Source organism: Bolinopsis microptera, chromosome 7 (genome assembly GCF_026151205.1).
Source record: "Bolinopsis microptera isolate Bmic1 chromosome 7, MBARI_Bmic_1.0, whole genome shotgun sequence".
In the NCBI taxonomy this organism is placed as follows: Eukaryota; Metazoa; Ctenophora; class Tentaculata; order Lobata; family Bolinopsidae; genus Bolinopsis; species Bolinopsis microptera.
Genome location: NC_087078.1, coordinates 6,028,016 through 6,046,463, shown reverse-complemented (window position 1 = coordinate 6,046,463; position 18,448 = coordinate 6,028,016). Strand labels below are relative to the sequence as shown.

The window sequence follows — 18,448 nt, the reverse complement described above, 5'->3', positions numbered from 1 at the left end:
GATACGACAAGGAACAATACAAACTGGGCTCAGCAGAGACGATGATGGCACTGGAGAAGAAGTTCTGTGTTCCCTCAATGTCTAGCGGTGGTATGGGAGCTGGCCGATTTAGGTACATTAACTTTATCGTGCTGTATAAGTTAATAAATCAGAACAAGGGATTTTATACCCACTAAACTACTTTTGACATGCTGGAATAAGCTGATATTTAAACAACAACGTTAAATCTACCAAGCCGGGGATATACCAATTGTAGCCACAGCTCTCATTTGTGTTTTTAGTTCACACTGATCGCTTCAGAGGTAAAACCGTCAAGAACCTGACTCTATCGCTGCTGAAATCAGTGAGACCCTACGACGATACTAATCCTGACTGGAAGGACCTCGTGCTGGAGTTCAAAGAGTTGGACCAGTATTTGGTTCAGTGTCACGGGTACGTCTTTTATATTAGTAATACGGGTACGTCTTAGTAATCAGTTGTTTTACCGAGCAACAACCCTATATTAATCATATTTTTTGTACGTTTTAGAAATCAGTAGCTATCACTAATGCTTTCTTAATCCACTTTTTCGTTCACTAATCAAAACAAAATTTAGTATCGTACAATATAATTGTACTATGATGAGCTTCGATCAATAACAAATTTTGTTTTGAAAATTCTTTCAAATATTCTAAACTAAACCATTTGAAACCCTCTCAGACGAGAAGGAGACTACATGAAGAGTAAGAAGTTTTCTCTGTGGGACATCAGGATGGTACCAGCTCTATATAATCTGGTATGATAAATTAAAGTGCATTTAAATAATTTCAGCACTTCAAATTATGAATATCCCAGTGTAATTGGTGCATCAAAATTGTGAATTGTCCGCCGATGAAACCAACTGAGTTTCTCAGATCCAATAATTTCCTTATAATTAACTAAATGTAAATGTGGACATGAAGGCACGTTAAGCTTATCAAGGTGTTTAATTAACCATCGAACTTAACTTCCAATATTAATTAGGGTTCCTGTTAATAAAGTAACAAAATAAAAATGTTTATCATTACCGGGAATAAGATGTATAGTTAAAATATAACTGTTGTGTCTGTGGTATTCATATTTAGTCTATGTAATTTGACCAAAACCCATAATCATGGGTAGAGTGTACCGCTGCCAGTGTCTCTCTTTTCCAAACAAAAGGAAATGATATTAATTTGAGGAACCGTCCGCTAATGCAAATTGATACCGAGAATGAAATCGGTCGCTCGCTTTTCCCATTCATTCACGGCTTACGAATTGTAATAAAGCTTATTAAATGGGAAAAGCGAGCGACCGATTTCATTCTCGGTATCAATTTGCATTAGCGGACGGTTCCTCAAATTAATATCATTTCCTTTTGTTTGGAAAAGAGAGACACTGGCAGCGGTACACTCTACCCATGATTATGGGTTTTGGTCAAATATCATTTCTTTTTGATTATAATGTCAGGATAATTTACACAATCGAAACTTCATTAACAAGGAGGTAATTCCGACGATTTCGAAATTCTGCCTTTAAAAACGTTTCCTTGTGTTTAGTTAGGTATATCTGTCGATAACCGACTGAATATGGCACTTTTTACTCATTCAAGTTGGCATTAAATTCATATATAATGCCATTTAAATATCGTGGAAAGCAGAATATATTCGAAATCACGAATGAGCAAAATTCTCACCTTTCGCACGTGCAAACTTTGAGCGGACGTTGCGTGCCCATACAATATTGAATCACCGTAAATTTTTGCATAGTGGTATTTAATATATAGTTTGATAAGCATGCAAAGTTTCAGAAGATTTCAAAAAGAACTTGGATCACAAGGGGACTCCAAAGTTGATAAAAATCGTGAAAATCAAAATTTTTAGTGATTTTAGCTATTTTAAATAAATTTGGGCGTGTCCCCACGTGTGCAACTTTTCGATTTTTAACTTTAAAACTAGCCTATAACACAATTTACACCTTCAAGAAGCAAAATTGAGCTCCACAACCCAAGGGATGACCCAACACCAGAGAATACTAATTCACAACTTTTGTGTTTTTATAAAATTATTCTTCAAAAAAGCACTAACTTCAATAGCAAATATCTTTATGAAGGAGCAAGGTAGGAAACTATTCCGGTAGATTTTCGGAATGCTTGAACAATTATCTAAGATGAAAATGTCCTCAGATTTTGAATAAAATTACTCCTTAATAGCGTAAAATCGATTTGAAAAGTTGTTACTTTGTCAAAAATCAAGTTTTTAAAACACTTAATTTGATGACGTCATCAAGTGATGATGATGACGTTAAATTATTTTTCAATACAATGTAAACTAAAGCTTAAACGATTATCTTTAAAACCTGTGGTTCGAGATGACTGTATCGTTTATACTTTCGAATCTACGGACACTTAAATGTAGGCTACAATTGACTGCAAAAAGCGTCTATATTATATATTATATATATATCTTCACGACAATCTGTTGTAAAACAGGGGTTCCAGAAAACCAACTTCACGATACTCCTGAAACATGAAATTTTTTTTACAGTCGATTTGGACAAGGTCTAGACGCCCTGCAAAGTTTCAGATCTCTAACTCAATTTTAACATGGTTTTTAAGGCACCTGAATATGGCGATTTTGGGTTTTTTACCTAATTTCGTATAACATGCTGGCGCGTATTTTGCGCAAATTTCTTAAAAACCTCCATATAACTATTTCTTATTCCTGTCATCTTTAACATTGAATTAGAATGTTTTGAACTTATAAATGTACCTGCTGATCTACTTTCGATGAGTCTTAATGCCTGGAAATCAATAAAGGGGATATAATAGTATAGGGGGTAAATAGTATTGTGAATATAAGGGCGACGGTAATGCTTGCCAGCATTGTGATAAGCGCCATGAGTTGGCACAGAATTTTTTGTCTCTGATTTTGATAAATTTGGTACCAAAAGTTGCCTTTAACTATGAATAATGAAAATTCACCGTGTAGCACGATTCGTTGAGATGTATGTGTGCCTCCTGTGCATTGCAAAAGTGTAATATGGACGAAAAATGGTTAATTTATTGCTTAAAATGCCTATAACTCCTAAAATATTGAATATTTTGAAATAATTCTTACAGAATCGTAATAAGCTTAATCAGACGCAACTTTTGATACCAAAATTATAATATTTAAAGCACCAAATTTTTCGAAAATTCTTTCAAAATTTTACACAAGGGGACCCTTGTGTTCAGATTAAAAACTTTTGAAAAAAAATTCCTTTAAATCTTAAATATTAGTACTAAAAGTTTCGTCTTGATGAGCTGATTACGATACCATAATAACTATGTGATAATAATTGAAAATATGAAAGTTATAGGCCAAAAACTAAAAATTTGCGCGAAAAAAGCACGCGCGGCGAACAAGCGCCGTGTAGCATTTTTTCCGAAAATTGCTACACGGTGGATTTATTTTATTCACATTTTTAGACAACTTTTGGTACCAAATTTATCGAAATCGGAGAAAAAAAGTTCTGTGCTCGCGCTTGGCGCTTATTACACTGACTAATTTTAACTGTCCAGTGTTTTTAAAAAAATGAAACCATACCTTGTTTATTTGCACCAAAAGATTTCGTAGAATGAATTATTATTCCAAAAGTAAAATATATAACTTTAATAAATTTTTTAATTTTAACTGTCCAGTGTTTTAAAAAAAATGAAACCATACCTTGTTTATTTGCACCAAAAGATTTCGTAGAATGAATTATTATTCCAAAAGTAAAATATATCACCGGTAAGGTATCATGTTCGATCACAACAATCTGCATGGTAAATGTATTTTAAAATAGGGGTTGCAAAAAACGCCCCACTCCTCAACTATTGCCAGTTTCCTATCTATCAAAATGATAATACCATTTGAAGCCCTGCCTGCAAATTTTGAAAGTATCTAGTTCAACTTGAACATGACTTTGTTGACACCTCACCATGGCAACTGTCCGTTTTTAACCGAGAAACGCGAAATCTTTAATTTGTATGGCAGTCATGCTGGCGATTGTGACTTTAAAATTCCTTTCGGTATGTTGAACATAAAAAATGGGAAATGACGGGATGAGTTCGGGTTATATACTGATCATACTTTTTTACTTTGATAGGTTTCGAGTCAGATATTTGTACATACTAAGAAAACTACTACTATTACTATTAGGTCGGAACTAAGTTCGATCTACGCCAGATAACCCATCGGGGTTCGCGGCTCATCTTTAGAGGTTGTCCCAACTTCCTTTAGTAACTGGATAGACAAGAAGCATTGTCTCAGTCGGCCTTGCTGTGCTCTACCAATACCATGCACAGACTAAATCACAGGCCGCAGTAGCTCAGGATGTCTGATGCAGTGTCCCGCCATTTTTAATCGTCTGCTCCGTAACTTGTTTGACAGTCTTGGTAGGCTACCATATAATGCAACATTGCTGACATTGTCTAACTAAAAGCGATCAATAAAAAAATAAAAATAGTGTGTCAAGACACTAAATAATAGTAGTGTGGTTAAATTCCTTAAAATAATTCACTTTAATTGAAATTACCGTTCAGGTTACAATCGCCAACTACTTCAAGCCAGGATTTGCCCTTCCGGACGAAGTACCCCATCTGAGAAGCTACCTCCAACACGCTTTCGAAGACCCCGTCTTTAAGAAGTTCTGCCCGACCGTGCGCAAGGTATTTGGGGTGGAGACGTTTATATTTACTGTAAATAAACTAATTAAACTAAACTTTAAAGTAAACTTTAAAGTAATCTATAATCTAATACTAGATATCTAATCTATACCTTTAAAGTAGACTATATACTGTATTTGTATTTGGCACGGTTGCATTTTTCGTGTTTGGAGCGATTAATAGTTGATGTATGAATTTAAAATGTTTAGAAGGCAAATTTGCACAGTGGTGAGTCTCCGTGTTAGTTTTAACTTTAAGTTTTTACCATCATTGACCCTTGATAAAAATAAATCATTACAGATTGTGAGGTACTACGAGCCAAAACTGAACGTGCGAATAGTCCTTCCAGACGACGTAGTGTAATCGTCCAGTCCCGTAAAGAGGTCACGTGTTCATGGCAACGGTGGATCTGAACCAGCCTGTGTCACGTCACGTGACGTCACACGTGACGTCACGTGACACTGTGATGACACCTCGTGACATGACAAGACCCCCACGTGGTTATTAACGTGGTATCGTACTGGTCAGTATCACGGAGAGAGCTCTGAAAGGATACCAAATTGGCGAGACAAATAATATTTCGAGTTGGATTTATAGTTGGAATGGTGAATGTCTCTGCAAACTTGAATATGGGAATGCATCGTTAGTTGTGTAAAACGGAATGTGGATTGTCAGGATGACAATGCAAAATTGTTTTCACGAATTAAATTTTTTGAAAACGTATTAATATTTTGCGATACTTTTATGATTGTTTTGATAAAGTGGGATTTCCTGGAAAAAATAACTTAACCAACAATGAAATATAATAAATAAATGCTGTAGAAATGTCAATTATTTTTGGTAACAGATAGCTTACTAGAAATACGGCATATCTTGACGTGCCCTACTGCATATGTTAACCAAAAATATATCTTATTTTTTATTCGTATACATATTGACATTAAAATGCGTTGAACTGTTATGGGTAACTTGGATGCATGAAGATGATAAGGTGGGTGAATACCTGAAAGCGAAACTATTTTGTGAGTGTTAACTAGGAAGATTGTTGCATGATGTATGATAACTTGGTTTTTTATTTTAGAATCCTTGATTATATGAAACCATGTTTCAATTACCAATCTGTACTTAATTTGCCACAAATTTTAATAAACCTTAACTTTATCGTTTTCATTTTTCTCTTTTACAGAAATTGCAATTATGAAAGGTTACCCGATTACCTGGGGACTTCGGCTCACATTAAAAAAAACATACCTTATAGGACTTTATTTGAACGGACAATGGACATTGGATGCCCTAGCGTTCATATTTAAGCCCGTCCAAATGAAGTTTGTCGTTTATGGTTCTGTCGAGTCCAAATCGAAGTCCATTTAAATTTTCCCCAACGCTATTCTACTAAAAACTTATTATTTAGGATATGAATACTTTAGCTTTTTATTTTCGGTCAATTTCTAGAGATCTATCAGACCAAATGATATCATCGGATCAATAATTGAAACAATTTGTCATCAAAAGATGTCATAAAGCATGTAAAAATTTGTTGCTAAATCAGATTATGGCATCGTTTTCTTCGGTTTCGTTTTTCATTATTTGCCGATAAGGTAAATTGCATTTTTTTTAGATATGGCGGAAAAAGAGACGGCGAAAATGTCGAACCTTAAATTTAAATTCTGACATCATGTTTTATGAATTATCATTCATGATTCATTTACTAGCTCACGTTATAAGAAACGCTGGAAAAAGGGATCAAATTGGTGACCATTTCAGGTTATGAAGTTTATGTGAGTTCATCTGTTAAAAAACTGTACTTGTTGAAAATTAAATTTACAGAACGATTAAACTATTACATATACAAAATTAGGTTAACTTACGCAATAAATTTCCATTTCGCTAATTTTTCCATTGTTTGAACCAACTTTCATTCAGTACGCGTACACAATTTAACTGGAGTTCTGTTTAACTTCTAACAGAGTTAAAATTGTTGTTTTGACTGGTACCTATGGCTATATCAATACAAGGGTTGAGAATAGATTATCGTATTTCACTCAACTTAACATCCAAATCCTCGCTACTTTTCAGTGGTTGGTTGAAATCGTTTCACCACTTTTGTTTCACTCTGATTCTATGATGTCGATCAAAAGACTGATATTTGTATTGTTTGCACTTCAATCAAACAATCCATTATGGTTCGCTATGGGTCAGGTGGGTCCACCGGGTCCACCGGGTCTACCGGGTCCACCGGGTCCACCGGGTCCACCGGGTCCACCGGGTCCACCGGGTCCACCGGGTCCACCGGGTCCACCGGGTCCACCGGGTCCACCGGGTCAACCGGGTCCACCAGGAGTCCCAACTACTAGTCCACCAGGAGTCCCAACTACCAGTCCACCAGGAGTCCCAACTACCAGTCCACCAGGAGTCCCAACTACCAGTCCACCAGGAGTCCCAACTACCAGTCCACCGGGAGTCCCAACTACCAGTCCACCAGGAGTCCCAACTACCAGTCCACCGGGAGTCCCAACTACTAGTCCACCAGGAGTCCCAACTACCAGTCCACCGGAGTCCCAACTACTAGTCCACCAGGAGTCCCAACTACCAGTCCACCAGGAGTCCCAACTACCAGTCCACCAGGAGTCCCAACTACCAGTCCACCAGGAGTCCCAACTACCAGTCCACCGGGAGTCCCAACTACCAGTCCACCAAGAGACCCAACTACCAGTCCACCGGGAGTCCCAACTACCAGTCCACCAGGAGTCCCAACTACCAGTCCACCAGGAGTCCCAACTACCAGTCCACCGGGAGTCCTAACTACCAGTCCACCAGGAGTCCCAACTACCAGTCCACCGGGAGTCCCAACTACTAGTCCACCAGGAGTCCCAACTACCAGTCCACCAGGAGTCCCAACTACCAGTCCACCAGGAGTCCTAACTACCAGTCCACCAGGAGTCCCAACTACCAGTCCACCGGGAGTCCCAACTACCAGTCCACCAGGAGTCCCAACTACCAGTCCACCAGGAGTCCCAACTACCAGTCCACCAGGAGTCCCAACTACCAGTCCACCAGGAGTCCCAACTACCAGTCCACCGGGAGTCCCAACTACCAGTCCACCAAGAGACCCAACTACCAGTCCACCAGGAGTCCCAACGATCAGTCCACCGGGAGTCCCAACGACCAGTCCACCGGGAGTCCCAACTACCAGTCCACCAGGAGTCCCAACTACCAGTCCACCAGGAGTCCCAACTACCAGTCCACCAGGAGTCCCAACTACCAGTCCACCAGGAGTCCCAACTACCAGTCCACCAGGAGTCCCAACTACCAGTCCACCAGGAGTCCCAACTACCAGTCCACCAGGAGTCCCAACTACCAGTCCACCAGGAGTCCCAACTACCAGTCCACCAGGAGTCCCAACTACCAGTCCACCGGGAGTCCCAACTACCAGTCCACCGGGAGTCCCAACTACCAGTCCACCAGGAGTCCCAACTACCAGTCCACCGGGAGTCCCAACTACCAGTCCACCAGGAGTCCCAACTACCAGTCCACCGGGAGTCCCAACTACCAGTCCACCAGGAGTCCCAACTACCAGTCCACCAGGAGTCCCAACTACCAGTCCACCAGGAGTCCCAACTACCAGTCCACCGGGAGTCCCAACTACCAGTCCACCAGGGAGTCCCAACTACCAGTCCACCAGGAGTCCCAACTACCAGTCCACCAGGAGTCCCAACTACCAGTCCACCAGGAGTCCCAACTACCAGTCCACCAGGAGTCCCAACTACCAGTCCACCAGGAGTCCCAACTACCAGTCCACCAGGAGTCCCAACTACCAGTCCACCAGGAGTCCCAACTACCAGTCCACCAGGAGTCCCAACTACCAGTCCACCAGGAGTCCCAACTACCAGTCCACCAGGAGTCCCAACTACCAGTCCACCAGGAGTCCCAACTACCAGTCCACCAGGAGTCCCAACTACCAGTCCACCAGGAGTCCCAACTACCAGTCCACCAGGAGTCCCAACTACCAGTCCACCGGGAGTCCCAACTACCAGTCCACCAGGAGTCCCAACTACCAGTCCACCGGGAGTCCCAACTACCAGTCCACCAGGAGTCCCAACTACCAGTCCACCGGGAGTCCCAACTACCAGTCCACCAGGAGTCCCAACTACCAGTCCACCAGGAGTCCCAACTACCAGTCCACCAGGAGTCCCAACTACCAGTCCACCAGAGTCCCAACTACCAGTCCACCAGGAGTCCCAACTACCAGTCCACCGGGAGTCCCAACTACCAGTCCACCGGGAGTCCCAACTACCAGTCCACCAGGAGTCCCAACTACCAGTCCACCGGGAGTCCCAACTACCAGTCCACCAGGAGTCCCAACTACCAGTCCACCAGGAGTCCCAACTACCAGTCCACCGGGAGTCCCAACTACCAGTCCACCAGGAGTCCCAACTACCAGTCCACCAGGAGTCCCAACTACCAGTCCACCAGGAGTCCCAACTACCAGTCCACCAGGAGTCCCAACTACCAGTCCACCGGGAGTCCCAACTACCAGTCCACCAGGAGTCCCAACTACCAGTCCACCAGGAGTCCCAACTACCAGTCCACCGGGAGTCCCAACTACCAGTCCACCGGGAGTCCCAACTACCAGTCCACCGGGAGTTCCAACTACCAGTCCACCGGGAGTCCCAACTACCAGTCCACCAGGAGTCCCAACTACCAGTCCACCGGGAGTCCCAACTACCAGTCCACCGGGAGTCCCAACTACCAGTCCACCGGGAGTCCCAACTACCAGTCCACCAGGAGTCCCAACTACCAGTCCACCGGGAGTCCCAACTACCAGTCCACCGGGAGTCCCAACTACCAGTCCACCGGGAGTCCCAACTACCAGTCCACCGGGAGTCCCAACTACCAGTCCACCAGGAGTCCCAACTACCAGTCCACCAGGAGTCCCAACTACCAGTCCACCGGGAGTCCCAACTACCAGTCCACCAGGAGTCCCAACTACCAGTCCACCGGGAGTCCCAACTACCAGTCCACCGGGAGTCCCAACTACCAGTCCACCAGGAGTCCCAACTACCAGTCCACCGGGAGTCCCAACTACCAGTCCACCGGGAGTCCCAACTACCAGTCCACCAGGAGTCCCAACTACCAGTCCACCGGGAGTCCCAACTACCAGTCCACCGGGAGTCCCAACTACCAGTCCACCAGGAGTCCCAACTACCAGTCCACCAGGAGTCCCAACTACCAGTCCACCAGGAGTCCCAACTACCAGTCCACCGGGAGTCCCAACTACCAGTCCACCGGGAGTCCCAACTACCAGTCCACCGGGAGTCCCAACTACCAGTCCACCAGGAGTCCCAACTACCAGCCCACCGGGAGTCCCAACTACCAGTCCACCGGGAGTCCCAACTACCAGTCCACCGGGAGTCCCAACTACCAGTCCACCGGGAGTCCCAACTACCAGTCCACCAGGAGTCCCAACTACCAGTCCACCGGGAGTCCCAACTACCAGTCCACCGGGAGTCCCAACTACCAGTCCATCAGGAGTCCCAACTACCAGTCCACCGGGAGTCCCAACTACCAGTCCACCAGGAGTCCCAACTACCAGTCCACCAGGAGTCCCAACTACCAGTCCACCAGGAGTCCCAACTACCAGTCCACCGGGAGTCCCAACTACCAGTCCACCAGGAGTCCCAACTACCAGTCCACCAGGAGTCCCAACTACCAGTCCACCAGGAGTCCCAACTACCAGTCCACCAGGAGTCCCAACTACCAGTCCACCGGGAGTCCCAACTACCAGTCCACCGAGAGTTCCTACTGCCAGTCCACCTGGAATCCCCACTGCCAGTCCACCGGGAGTCGCCAGCACGAGTGCGACGTTCCCTCCCAGTAGCGCTGTAGCCACTTCCAGCTCAATAACCAAGGGGCAAAGTAGCTGCATATGTCCAAAGGTAAAATTTATTATAGAGTACACTTGACTGGTGTTAAGGTGATGTGAATAAAAAATCTCTTGACTTAGTCAATTTAGACTTGACAGGTCAAGTAAAAATTTCGACGGTTCCATTATTTTTTCATTTTTACGGTTGTGCGTTCCCGCATACTGATTTGGAACAAATTTATGCTAAACAACCTACATTCACCACTCGAAAAATATCGAATCTATGATCTTCAATGCGAAATCTTTATAGAAAAAGGTTATTATCATTACATATGCTGACTGAATTAATTTACTGTACATGTAATGTTATATACTGATCTGCATTCAACAATAGGTTAAAAACGGACAATTCTCCGTTCCCACCGGAAGCCTGATCAGTCCCTCAGAAATTGCCATTCCTAACGTGTGACGAAGGCTACCGTGCCACACGAAGAAAGTTCACCTGTGCAGATGATACCACTCCTCGCTGTATCCGGAGGGTTAACAACGCGCTGTGTAGTTGTCTGAATAGACTGGGACGCTGCATCAAGGGGAGACAAACTGTGGTTTGTACAATTTACCGTCTTTCTTGAAAATGAATTTGAAGAGTTGATTTTAAACCAATAGTCCACATTTCAACAGAAATAAGTTTTACAGAAAACAAAAATGTGGTTAGCAAATTTTCAAAAAATAGCTATACAATTCTATAATTGATTCGAGGATTACGCTTTACCTTACATAACATATGATCACGACTATTTCATTAAGGTGAAAGAGTGTTCCTCCTATTTGGTGAAGTGCTTTACCTGGTCCTCCACACAACACTGTAGCAATGAAGTGAGATACAGAACCAACTATCAGGTTAACAACGGTAACTATAACAACGGTTATAATAACCCTTGGAATGCGGGGAACGGCTGGGGAATCTGAAATATTCAATATAAATTTGGAAGGACTTTCTTTAATTATGTTATTGCAGGATGAACTGTTTTGCTGTCTGATCATTTCATTGTGGCAATAGATTTTATAAGTCAATCAATTCATAATGATAAGTGTGTATAACAGTTTTTCAGCCATGGAGAAAATGCCCTGGTATTTGTTGAGGTAAATTCATGCTTAAAATATTTTGTCCAATGTTCAATGTTGGGAAATAATTTCATATATTGATCTTTTACGATATATAATTATTAATTATGATACATTAGATGTGTCAAATGCATTTCTAAGGTTCATCGATAAATTATGATCTATTTGAAAAAACAACTATCTACGATTTCACATAGTAACTACCTCACCTTTTTTGTTCCACTATGGTAACTTCATACCTGACACATATCGCAGCCTATCCTAACCATTTGATTGTATGATATTTCTGAGATATCCAACTTTGTTCTCAGTCAGTCAATTAGGAGCAACATGACCGATATAACAATAATTAAATCAATTAACAAATGACATACAATCGGCAAATCAAAAACCTGAAAACGTCCATGCCTCATAATTCGTATTCCCAACAGACCCCCCTCTTCGCTTCCAGGCTTCCTCACTTCCTGCACCCCTGGACTCAATTACTCCCCTTCAACCAAATCTTATGTTTGCATTCACCGTGCCTGCATGCCTTGAATATTGAGTAATAATATACACCTTTTTGTCACTTGTAGTTATTGGAAACTGTTGGTAATATGCAGCTTTCCAGTTTGGGAAGCAACTGTCAGTATTGATCAGAAACCTGAATTATTAAAACCGTCCTTTGAGTATCTACTTAGCACACTGGATATGATACAAGAACAGCTGGTAAAATTACACAGCTCTCCGAGAATCTCTAGAGAGCCAACACTGAAACTATGCTTGGTGTAGCTCGTTGGGATAGTATCGGAATTCTGGTTCCTGTAGTTGGGAATGAGGTAGTTGTTTGTTCACAGATCGCCGTCTAAACTTACAAGGAAATATTTCCTGTAGATCCTTGGTATATAAGCATCATTTGACAGAGCATAGTGTGGAGTGAGCTATGTGCCCATCCTTAGAGAACCCGGTGAATGTCCTTGCTGTACTGAAGGAAGGAACTGAAACCGAAGGGTTCCGTTCAGGCCCTTCACTCTTTGTTTCTGTCTAGTTCTAATGTACCGTCACAATAGTGACTTCAATATAAGCAGAGGTAGCACCGCAAAATATAGGTTCAGTAAAATTCCGACCTGCCTACATTTTTTCATGGACAGCAAATTTGGAGACAAAAACCATTGCAATTAAGCTGAACAACTCGCAGCTTTCAGGCACTCTCAGATTGAATTGCGTAGTATATAATTATATAACATTGTCTTACACACAATTGTTGAGTTTAACACAACAAATAACTTACAAAGTTAATCTTTTACACTGAGTAATGAGCATCCTGACAATTCAAGATGTATACAGTTAATAGAATACAGTTAATTTTTTACATGTTTTGGGTCTTATTTATGATTTTTTTTATAATTATCTTATTTATTTCATTGATGTATTGTCACGACGGGTTCGTTAGTGTTCCCTCTGACTATTTAAGTTTAATTCCATCAAGAATTACCCACACTGATTACTGAAAGTTTAACGATAAGATTGCAGACAGATAACTAGGCGTGTTGAGCTGGCGATGATTATAATTGAGGCAGAGTATTCAATATCGGAACTTTACATCATTGGATTCCAACACGTTGCGTGTATAATAAGAGTTTCTAACTGTAACGTTATAGTTAGAAACTCTTATTATACACGCAACGTACTATAACTATAATACATCTAATCGTGACTAAGGTGACACAATTTCAATCTGTTGAGGGATCACGATCCAGCTTGACGGTATAGTTATTCATTTGCCAAGGTTCATTTACGTGTGCCCTCTTTTGTTTTTCATCAACTGTTGATAATAAAAATAATTTTTCTCTCCGATGTGATGTCATGAAAAAATTTTGACCTCAACCACAATTGTGGGCATCTCAATCTTATTTTATTGTACACAGTGCACCACTCCTATCTGTTTCCTCTGCAAATGGGGCATTCATGTTACGATTATACGGCCCGTTTACCTAGTAGGTACCTTGACTTTAACACCTCAACATTTTCATGGTAGTTTCCTATCCAATTCTTCCACTTCCATCGGTCGAGAATTACAATCAGTAATTGACCCTCATTATCATCGCTGTCCTCGATCATCCACGTGAGTAAAAAACTTTATGTTACCTCAGTTTCTCCTTTTTTAAACTTGTGACACTAAGTTAGTAAGTGTACGGATTTATAAATATAAATATACTGAAAACTTCTGGGGTAATCTGTAATCTGTATGAATAAATCTTTTTAAATTTCAAAATTCATATATATTTTAGATCAATGTATTACATTTAAATTTGGACAAGACCAAAATATCTTCAATGAGTCAACATGATATAATATGAAAGTTAGGGAAATTGTACGTAAACAATATAATCTATTTCAGCTAAACCAAAATATAATATATTACGGCTAAACCTAAACTTAATAAAATGTAACCTCTTTTGTTGATTTGATAGACACATTTCTTACATGCACCTGGTACACACGGACTAAATACACACTAAAGTAGTACACAATTCCACTCGTGACTTGGTTATCATCTCCCGTGATCAACACAACCTCGTCATGATGGTAACAAAGGTACCAAGTGTTACCTTTGTTTAATACTCATAGAATAATGCCCGTGCCGTATACACACTGATACAGCTACTCAGCTAATACAGTCGTGACTTGTATCAACACAACCTCACGATGAGGTTGTGTTGATCACGGGAGACGATAACCAAGTCACGAGTATTAATACAGGGTGGCCCAAAACTAACTGCCCACACGCAACCCTTTAATAACTCACCTAACTCTTCTTAGAATTGCACAGAAATTTCAGAGATTATAGATATGAGTCAAACTTAGATTTCCAGAAAGTTTCGTCAAATTTAGTTAGTTACAGTGGGTGTGGCACGCCACTTCCTCTTTTTCACTATTGTCACCATAAAGTAAGAACACTTAAAGATGAGAACTTCAAAGTTTCTAGACACATTTGGTTTAATAATCAAAGTGCTTTCCCAAAATTTCAAGTTGGTTGTTCACAATATAAGCGAGTTATGACCCTTTTAAGATCTTGCAGATACGTGATCCAGAACTTAATTTAGTGGGTTGCAACCAACACACTATCAAGGCTCTTCCTAGCGTATCTACAGCTTATATTAGTGTAATTCTGCAGCAATAAGGACGAAAGCGAAAAGTTATCCAAATAACTGCGTTTGTAGAAAAAATATATACCTTATCGGACCTTATTTGGACGGACATTACTTGAACGCTGGAGGCCCTAGCGTTCATCTTAATGTCCGTTCAAATAAAGTCCGTTCAATTAATGTCCGTCCAAGTTAAAGTCAAAAATTTTTCCATTTCGAACTTTTTGTCCAGAATATGACAACTTTGAGAACTTTATTGTGCCGTAAGTTAACGACGAAAAGGTTCTCCTTGGTCTGCCGGAGGCACAGAAAACTCTACTACTACTACTACTAGTATATGATGTTTTCAAGGGTCACTTGACGGAAAAAAGTCAACGAAATTATGGCACTCAACAACATAGTTCATGAACTAGTCCCCGCCAACATGACAAACTTGTTCCAGCCTCTAGATATTATGGGTAAATCGTGTTGCCAAGGACATTGTCGACGTTGTTATAGTTCATATTACTCGGGGGCGGTAATGAAACAGTGCTAGGAAAGCTCCACGTGATGTTAAGGTTAACCTTAAGTTGTCTAAGATAAAACCACTTCACGCCGAATGGCTTGTAAAAGTTAACACTGAAATGCAGGACCGGGGTAGTTTGATAAAAAAAGGTTTCCATAAAGCTAGAAATCACTGATGCTTTAAGCATGGACTATTTCATGCACGAAAACCCATTTGATGAAGATGATATGTGAACACTGATCAGTACACATTTTTAAACTTTTTACTGCTTAATGACTGCTTTTCTTAACTAACTGTATAAAAAAATGGATTCAAAAATCATTTGCTGAAATTTTAAAAAAAGTCAAAAAACCGTCAAAAAAACTTCGGATTTTGTGTTTTGAATGCCTTCGAGCGTTCACACTAATGTCCGTTCATAATTATGTCCGTTCATGTAATGTCCGTCCAAATAAGGTCCGATAAGGTAGAACTTAGACGCCTTTTATTTCTAATGACTATTGTTAAATGATAACTTCTATACGACTCTTGTATTTTCAGTGAAACGAAGAAGCAAAATGAATCCAGAGTTTAAAGATGAGACGAAGATAGAACAAGAAAGTATTATACCAGAATTGATAATGGCAGATATCAAGAAGGAGGAAGATGATTTTCTCATTAAATTAGAAATGTATTCAAATCCTTCCGAAATGCAGCACCTTGCCCAAGAATCATTTACGGAACACCGTCAAGAATTTAATTCTACAATATCTGACTACACAAATAAAGACCAAACATCTTCACAGATTGTAAAAAACAATAATGAGTTAAGACTTTGCCAAACCTCTGCTGCCGAAACAGAGTGGTTGAAAGTAACCCAAAAACAATCAAAATGCTCTGAAACTTCTTACGGCACCGAAACAAAATTGACAATGCTTCTCGATGTGCCGTTTTATACCAGTGAAATACGGTTTAACTGTTCTGAATGTCCATACAGTACAAGCCGAAAATCATACTTAGCTTCCCATCAGAAAAGTCATACCGGAGAAAAACCGTTTAAATGTTCTGATTGTTCCTATAGTGCTGCCCAAAAATCAGCTTTAGTTTTACATCATAGGACTCATATCAAAGAAAAACTGATTACATGTTCTGAAATTATGCAAAGCAATGATGAGTCAACACTTCGCCAAATTTCTGCTGCCGAAACAGAGTGGATGAAAGGAATCCAAAAACAATTAAAATTGTTTGAAACTTCTTACAGTGAAAAACAGTTTAAATGTTCCAAATGTCAATACAGCACAAGCCAAAAATCAACTTTGGTTGTACATCAGTGGACTCATGCCGGAGAAACCCCTTACAAATGTAAAAAATGTTCCTACAGTGCAAGGCAAAAACTATCTTTACTTTTACATCAGAGGACTCATACCGAAGAAAAACCATATAAATGTAATATATGTTCCTACAGTGCAAGGCAAAAATCATCTTTAGTTTTACATCAGCTGACTCATACCGGAGAAACCCCTTACAAATGTTCTAAATGTTCCTACAGTGCAAGGCGAAAATCATCATTAATTACACACCAGAGGACTCATACCGGAGAAAAACCATATAAATGCTCTGAATGTTCCTACAGTGCTAGCCAAAAATCATCTTTAGTTCGACATCAGAGGACTCATACCAAAGAAAAACCATATAAATGCTCTGAGTGTTCCTACAGTGCTAGCCAAAAATCACACTTAGTTTCTCATAAGAAAACTCATTCCAGAGAAAAATCTTTTAAATGTTCTGATTGTTCCTATAGTGCTAGCCAAAGATCACACTTAATTTCCCATCAGATGAGTCATACCGGCGAAAAACCATATCAATGTTCTAAATGTTCCTACAGTGCATGCCAAAAATCAACTTTAGTTGTACATCAGCGGACTCATACTGGCGAAGAACCATTTAAATGCTTTGAATGTTCCTACAGGACTAGCTGGAAATCATCTTTAGTTTTACATCAGAAGAAACATGGCCATCAATCATCGGAATGTCTTTCTAATAGTGTTAGCCATAAGTCAATTTTGGGTTCCCATCAGCGGAACGGAGAAAAATCACAAACTTTTCATGAAAGCAGCATGGTTTCCAATTCTATACAAAACATCGATAGTGTTGGCGGCCCCATTTTCGTCAAGCCTCTACCTTTCGTGAAACCTGTAACATTTGCAAAGCGTTCAACCTTAGCTAACTCCATTCCATCCAGTTAAAGCTTATAAACTGATGTTTAATGATGTGTATTTTGATATTCACTTATCTTACGAATGTTATTTAAGTCAAATATTACTTTCATTTTTCTAAATCCACCGCAAAACTCTGTGGAAAATTAAAGAAATTTACTGAGTTACAGGCAGGAAATAAATTTCAGCAACAGCTGCGTATCGGTTTGAAGCAGCGTTGCCGGTTTGCAATGATGGTGAATTCTGATAATCTTGTACCCTATTTAAGAAGGACATAGTATAATTTTCACTGTTAGACCTATTATTTGTGCAGACAGCCTTCTAAAAACCTTAAAATGTGCGACTGCGAGATGAATACGAGGAAAATAAAATGCTTGTTTACATACTGCCCGAAAAGGGGTTCGCAGTTCCTCTTTAGAGTTTGTCCCAACTTCCTTAATAGACAAGTAGCTTTGTCTTGGTCGGCCTTGCTGTACTCTACCGTGCGTAGGTTCCCATAAGGATAAATCACTGGCAAGTAGCTCAGGATGTCGGATGCAGTGTCCCGCCATTTTTAATCTCCTGCTTCGTAACTTGTTCAACAGCCTTGGTAGGTTACCATACAAAGTTATATTTATATTGCTGACCTTGTCCTTCCATGAGATACCCAGCACCATACGCAACATCTTTGTTTATGTCCCGTCAAAATTTTTCTCTTAAGTCCAGGTTTCTGATCCGTAGAGCAGTACTGATTCACAAGCCGCTATGAAAAATCTAATCTTGAGGCTCTTTGAGAGATTGGATTTACAGATATCCTTCAGTCTATGTAGGGCACCCCACGCTTTTCCCTTTCTAACCCCTATCTCCCTATCTGTGCTCTCAATCCAGGAGTCTAAGTAGATGAAATCATACACATTTTCTATGCTTCCCCGGATCGACTTTGTAGGTCACATGTCACATGTCACATGT

The 18,448-nt window shown here is 40.6% G+C and overlaps 3 protein-coding genes and 1 long non-coding RNA gene across 8 annotated transcripts in view; all 4 read left to right on the top strand.

Moving 5' to 3' along the window:
* Window positions 1-5,843, top strand: part of LOC134818955 (uncharacterized) — a 63,841-nt gene extending 57,998 nt beyond the window's left edge. For all 5 annotated transcript variants that reach the window (XM_063828689.1, XM_063828691.1, XM_063828688.1 and 2 more), the window contains 5 exons: window positions 2-112; window positions 301-432; window positions 700-775; window positions 4,565-4,690; window positions 4,988-5,843. In XM_063828689.1, the coding sequence (XP_063684759.1) occupies window positions 2-112; window positions 301-432; window positions 700-775; window positions 4,565-4,690; window positions 4,988-5,050 (508 nt within the window). In that variant the 3' untranslated portion in view covers window positions 5,051-5,843. The remainder of the gene's footprint in view (window position 1; window positions 113-300; window positions 433-699; window positions 776-4,564; window positions 4,691-4,987) is intronic.
* Window positions 5,844-6,877: 1,034 nt separating this feature from the next.
* On the top strand, window positions 6,878-7,489 carry LOC134818637 (cuticle collagen 34-like). The gene has a single exon (XM_063828275.1). It carries the CDS (start codon window positions 6,878-6,880, stop codon window positions 7,487-7,489), a length of 612 nt encoding a protein of 203 aa, XP_063684345.1.
* A 3,065-nt stretch (window positions 7,490-10,554) lies between these two features.
* LOC134818906 (uncharacterized) lies at window positions 10,555-11,875 on the top strand. Its single transcript, XR_010160701.1, has 3 exons — window positions 10,555-10,623; window positions 10,945-11,155; window positions 11,358-11,875. It is a non-coding gene; the product is annotated as an uncharacterized LOC134818906 (long non-coding RNA).
* Window positions 11,876-13,691: 1,816 nt separating this feature from the next.
* LOC134818369 (zinc finger protein 182-like) lies at window positions 13,692-17,630 on the top strand. The gene is made up of 2 exons (XM_063827885.1): window positions 13,692-13,779; window positions 15,846-17,630. The coding sequence occupies exon 2, from the start codon at window positions 15,863-15,865 to the stop codon at window positions 17,528-17,530; it is 1,668 nt and encodes a 555-aa protein (XP_063683955.1). The 5' UTR covers window positions 13,692-13,779; window positions 15,846-15,862; the 3' UTR covers window positions 17,531-17,630.
* Window positions 17,631-18,448: the final 818 nt, after the last annotated feature.

What these genes read in the sequence shown, in the direction of transcription:
- LOC134818637 (XM_063828275.1), top strand. Translation starts at nt 6,878, where the DNA reads ATGGGTCAGGTGGGTCCACCGGGTCCACCGGGTCTACCGGGTCCACCG.
- LOC134818369 (XM_063827885.1), top strand. Translation starts at nt 15,863, where the DNA reads ATGAATCCAGAGTTTAAAGATGAGACGAAGATAGAACAAGAAAGTATT.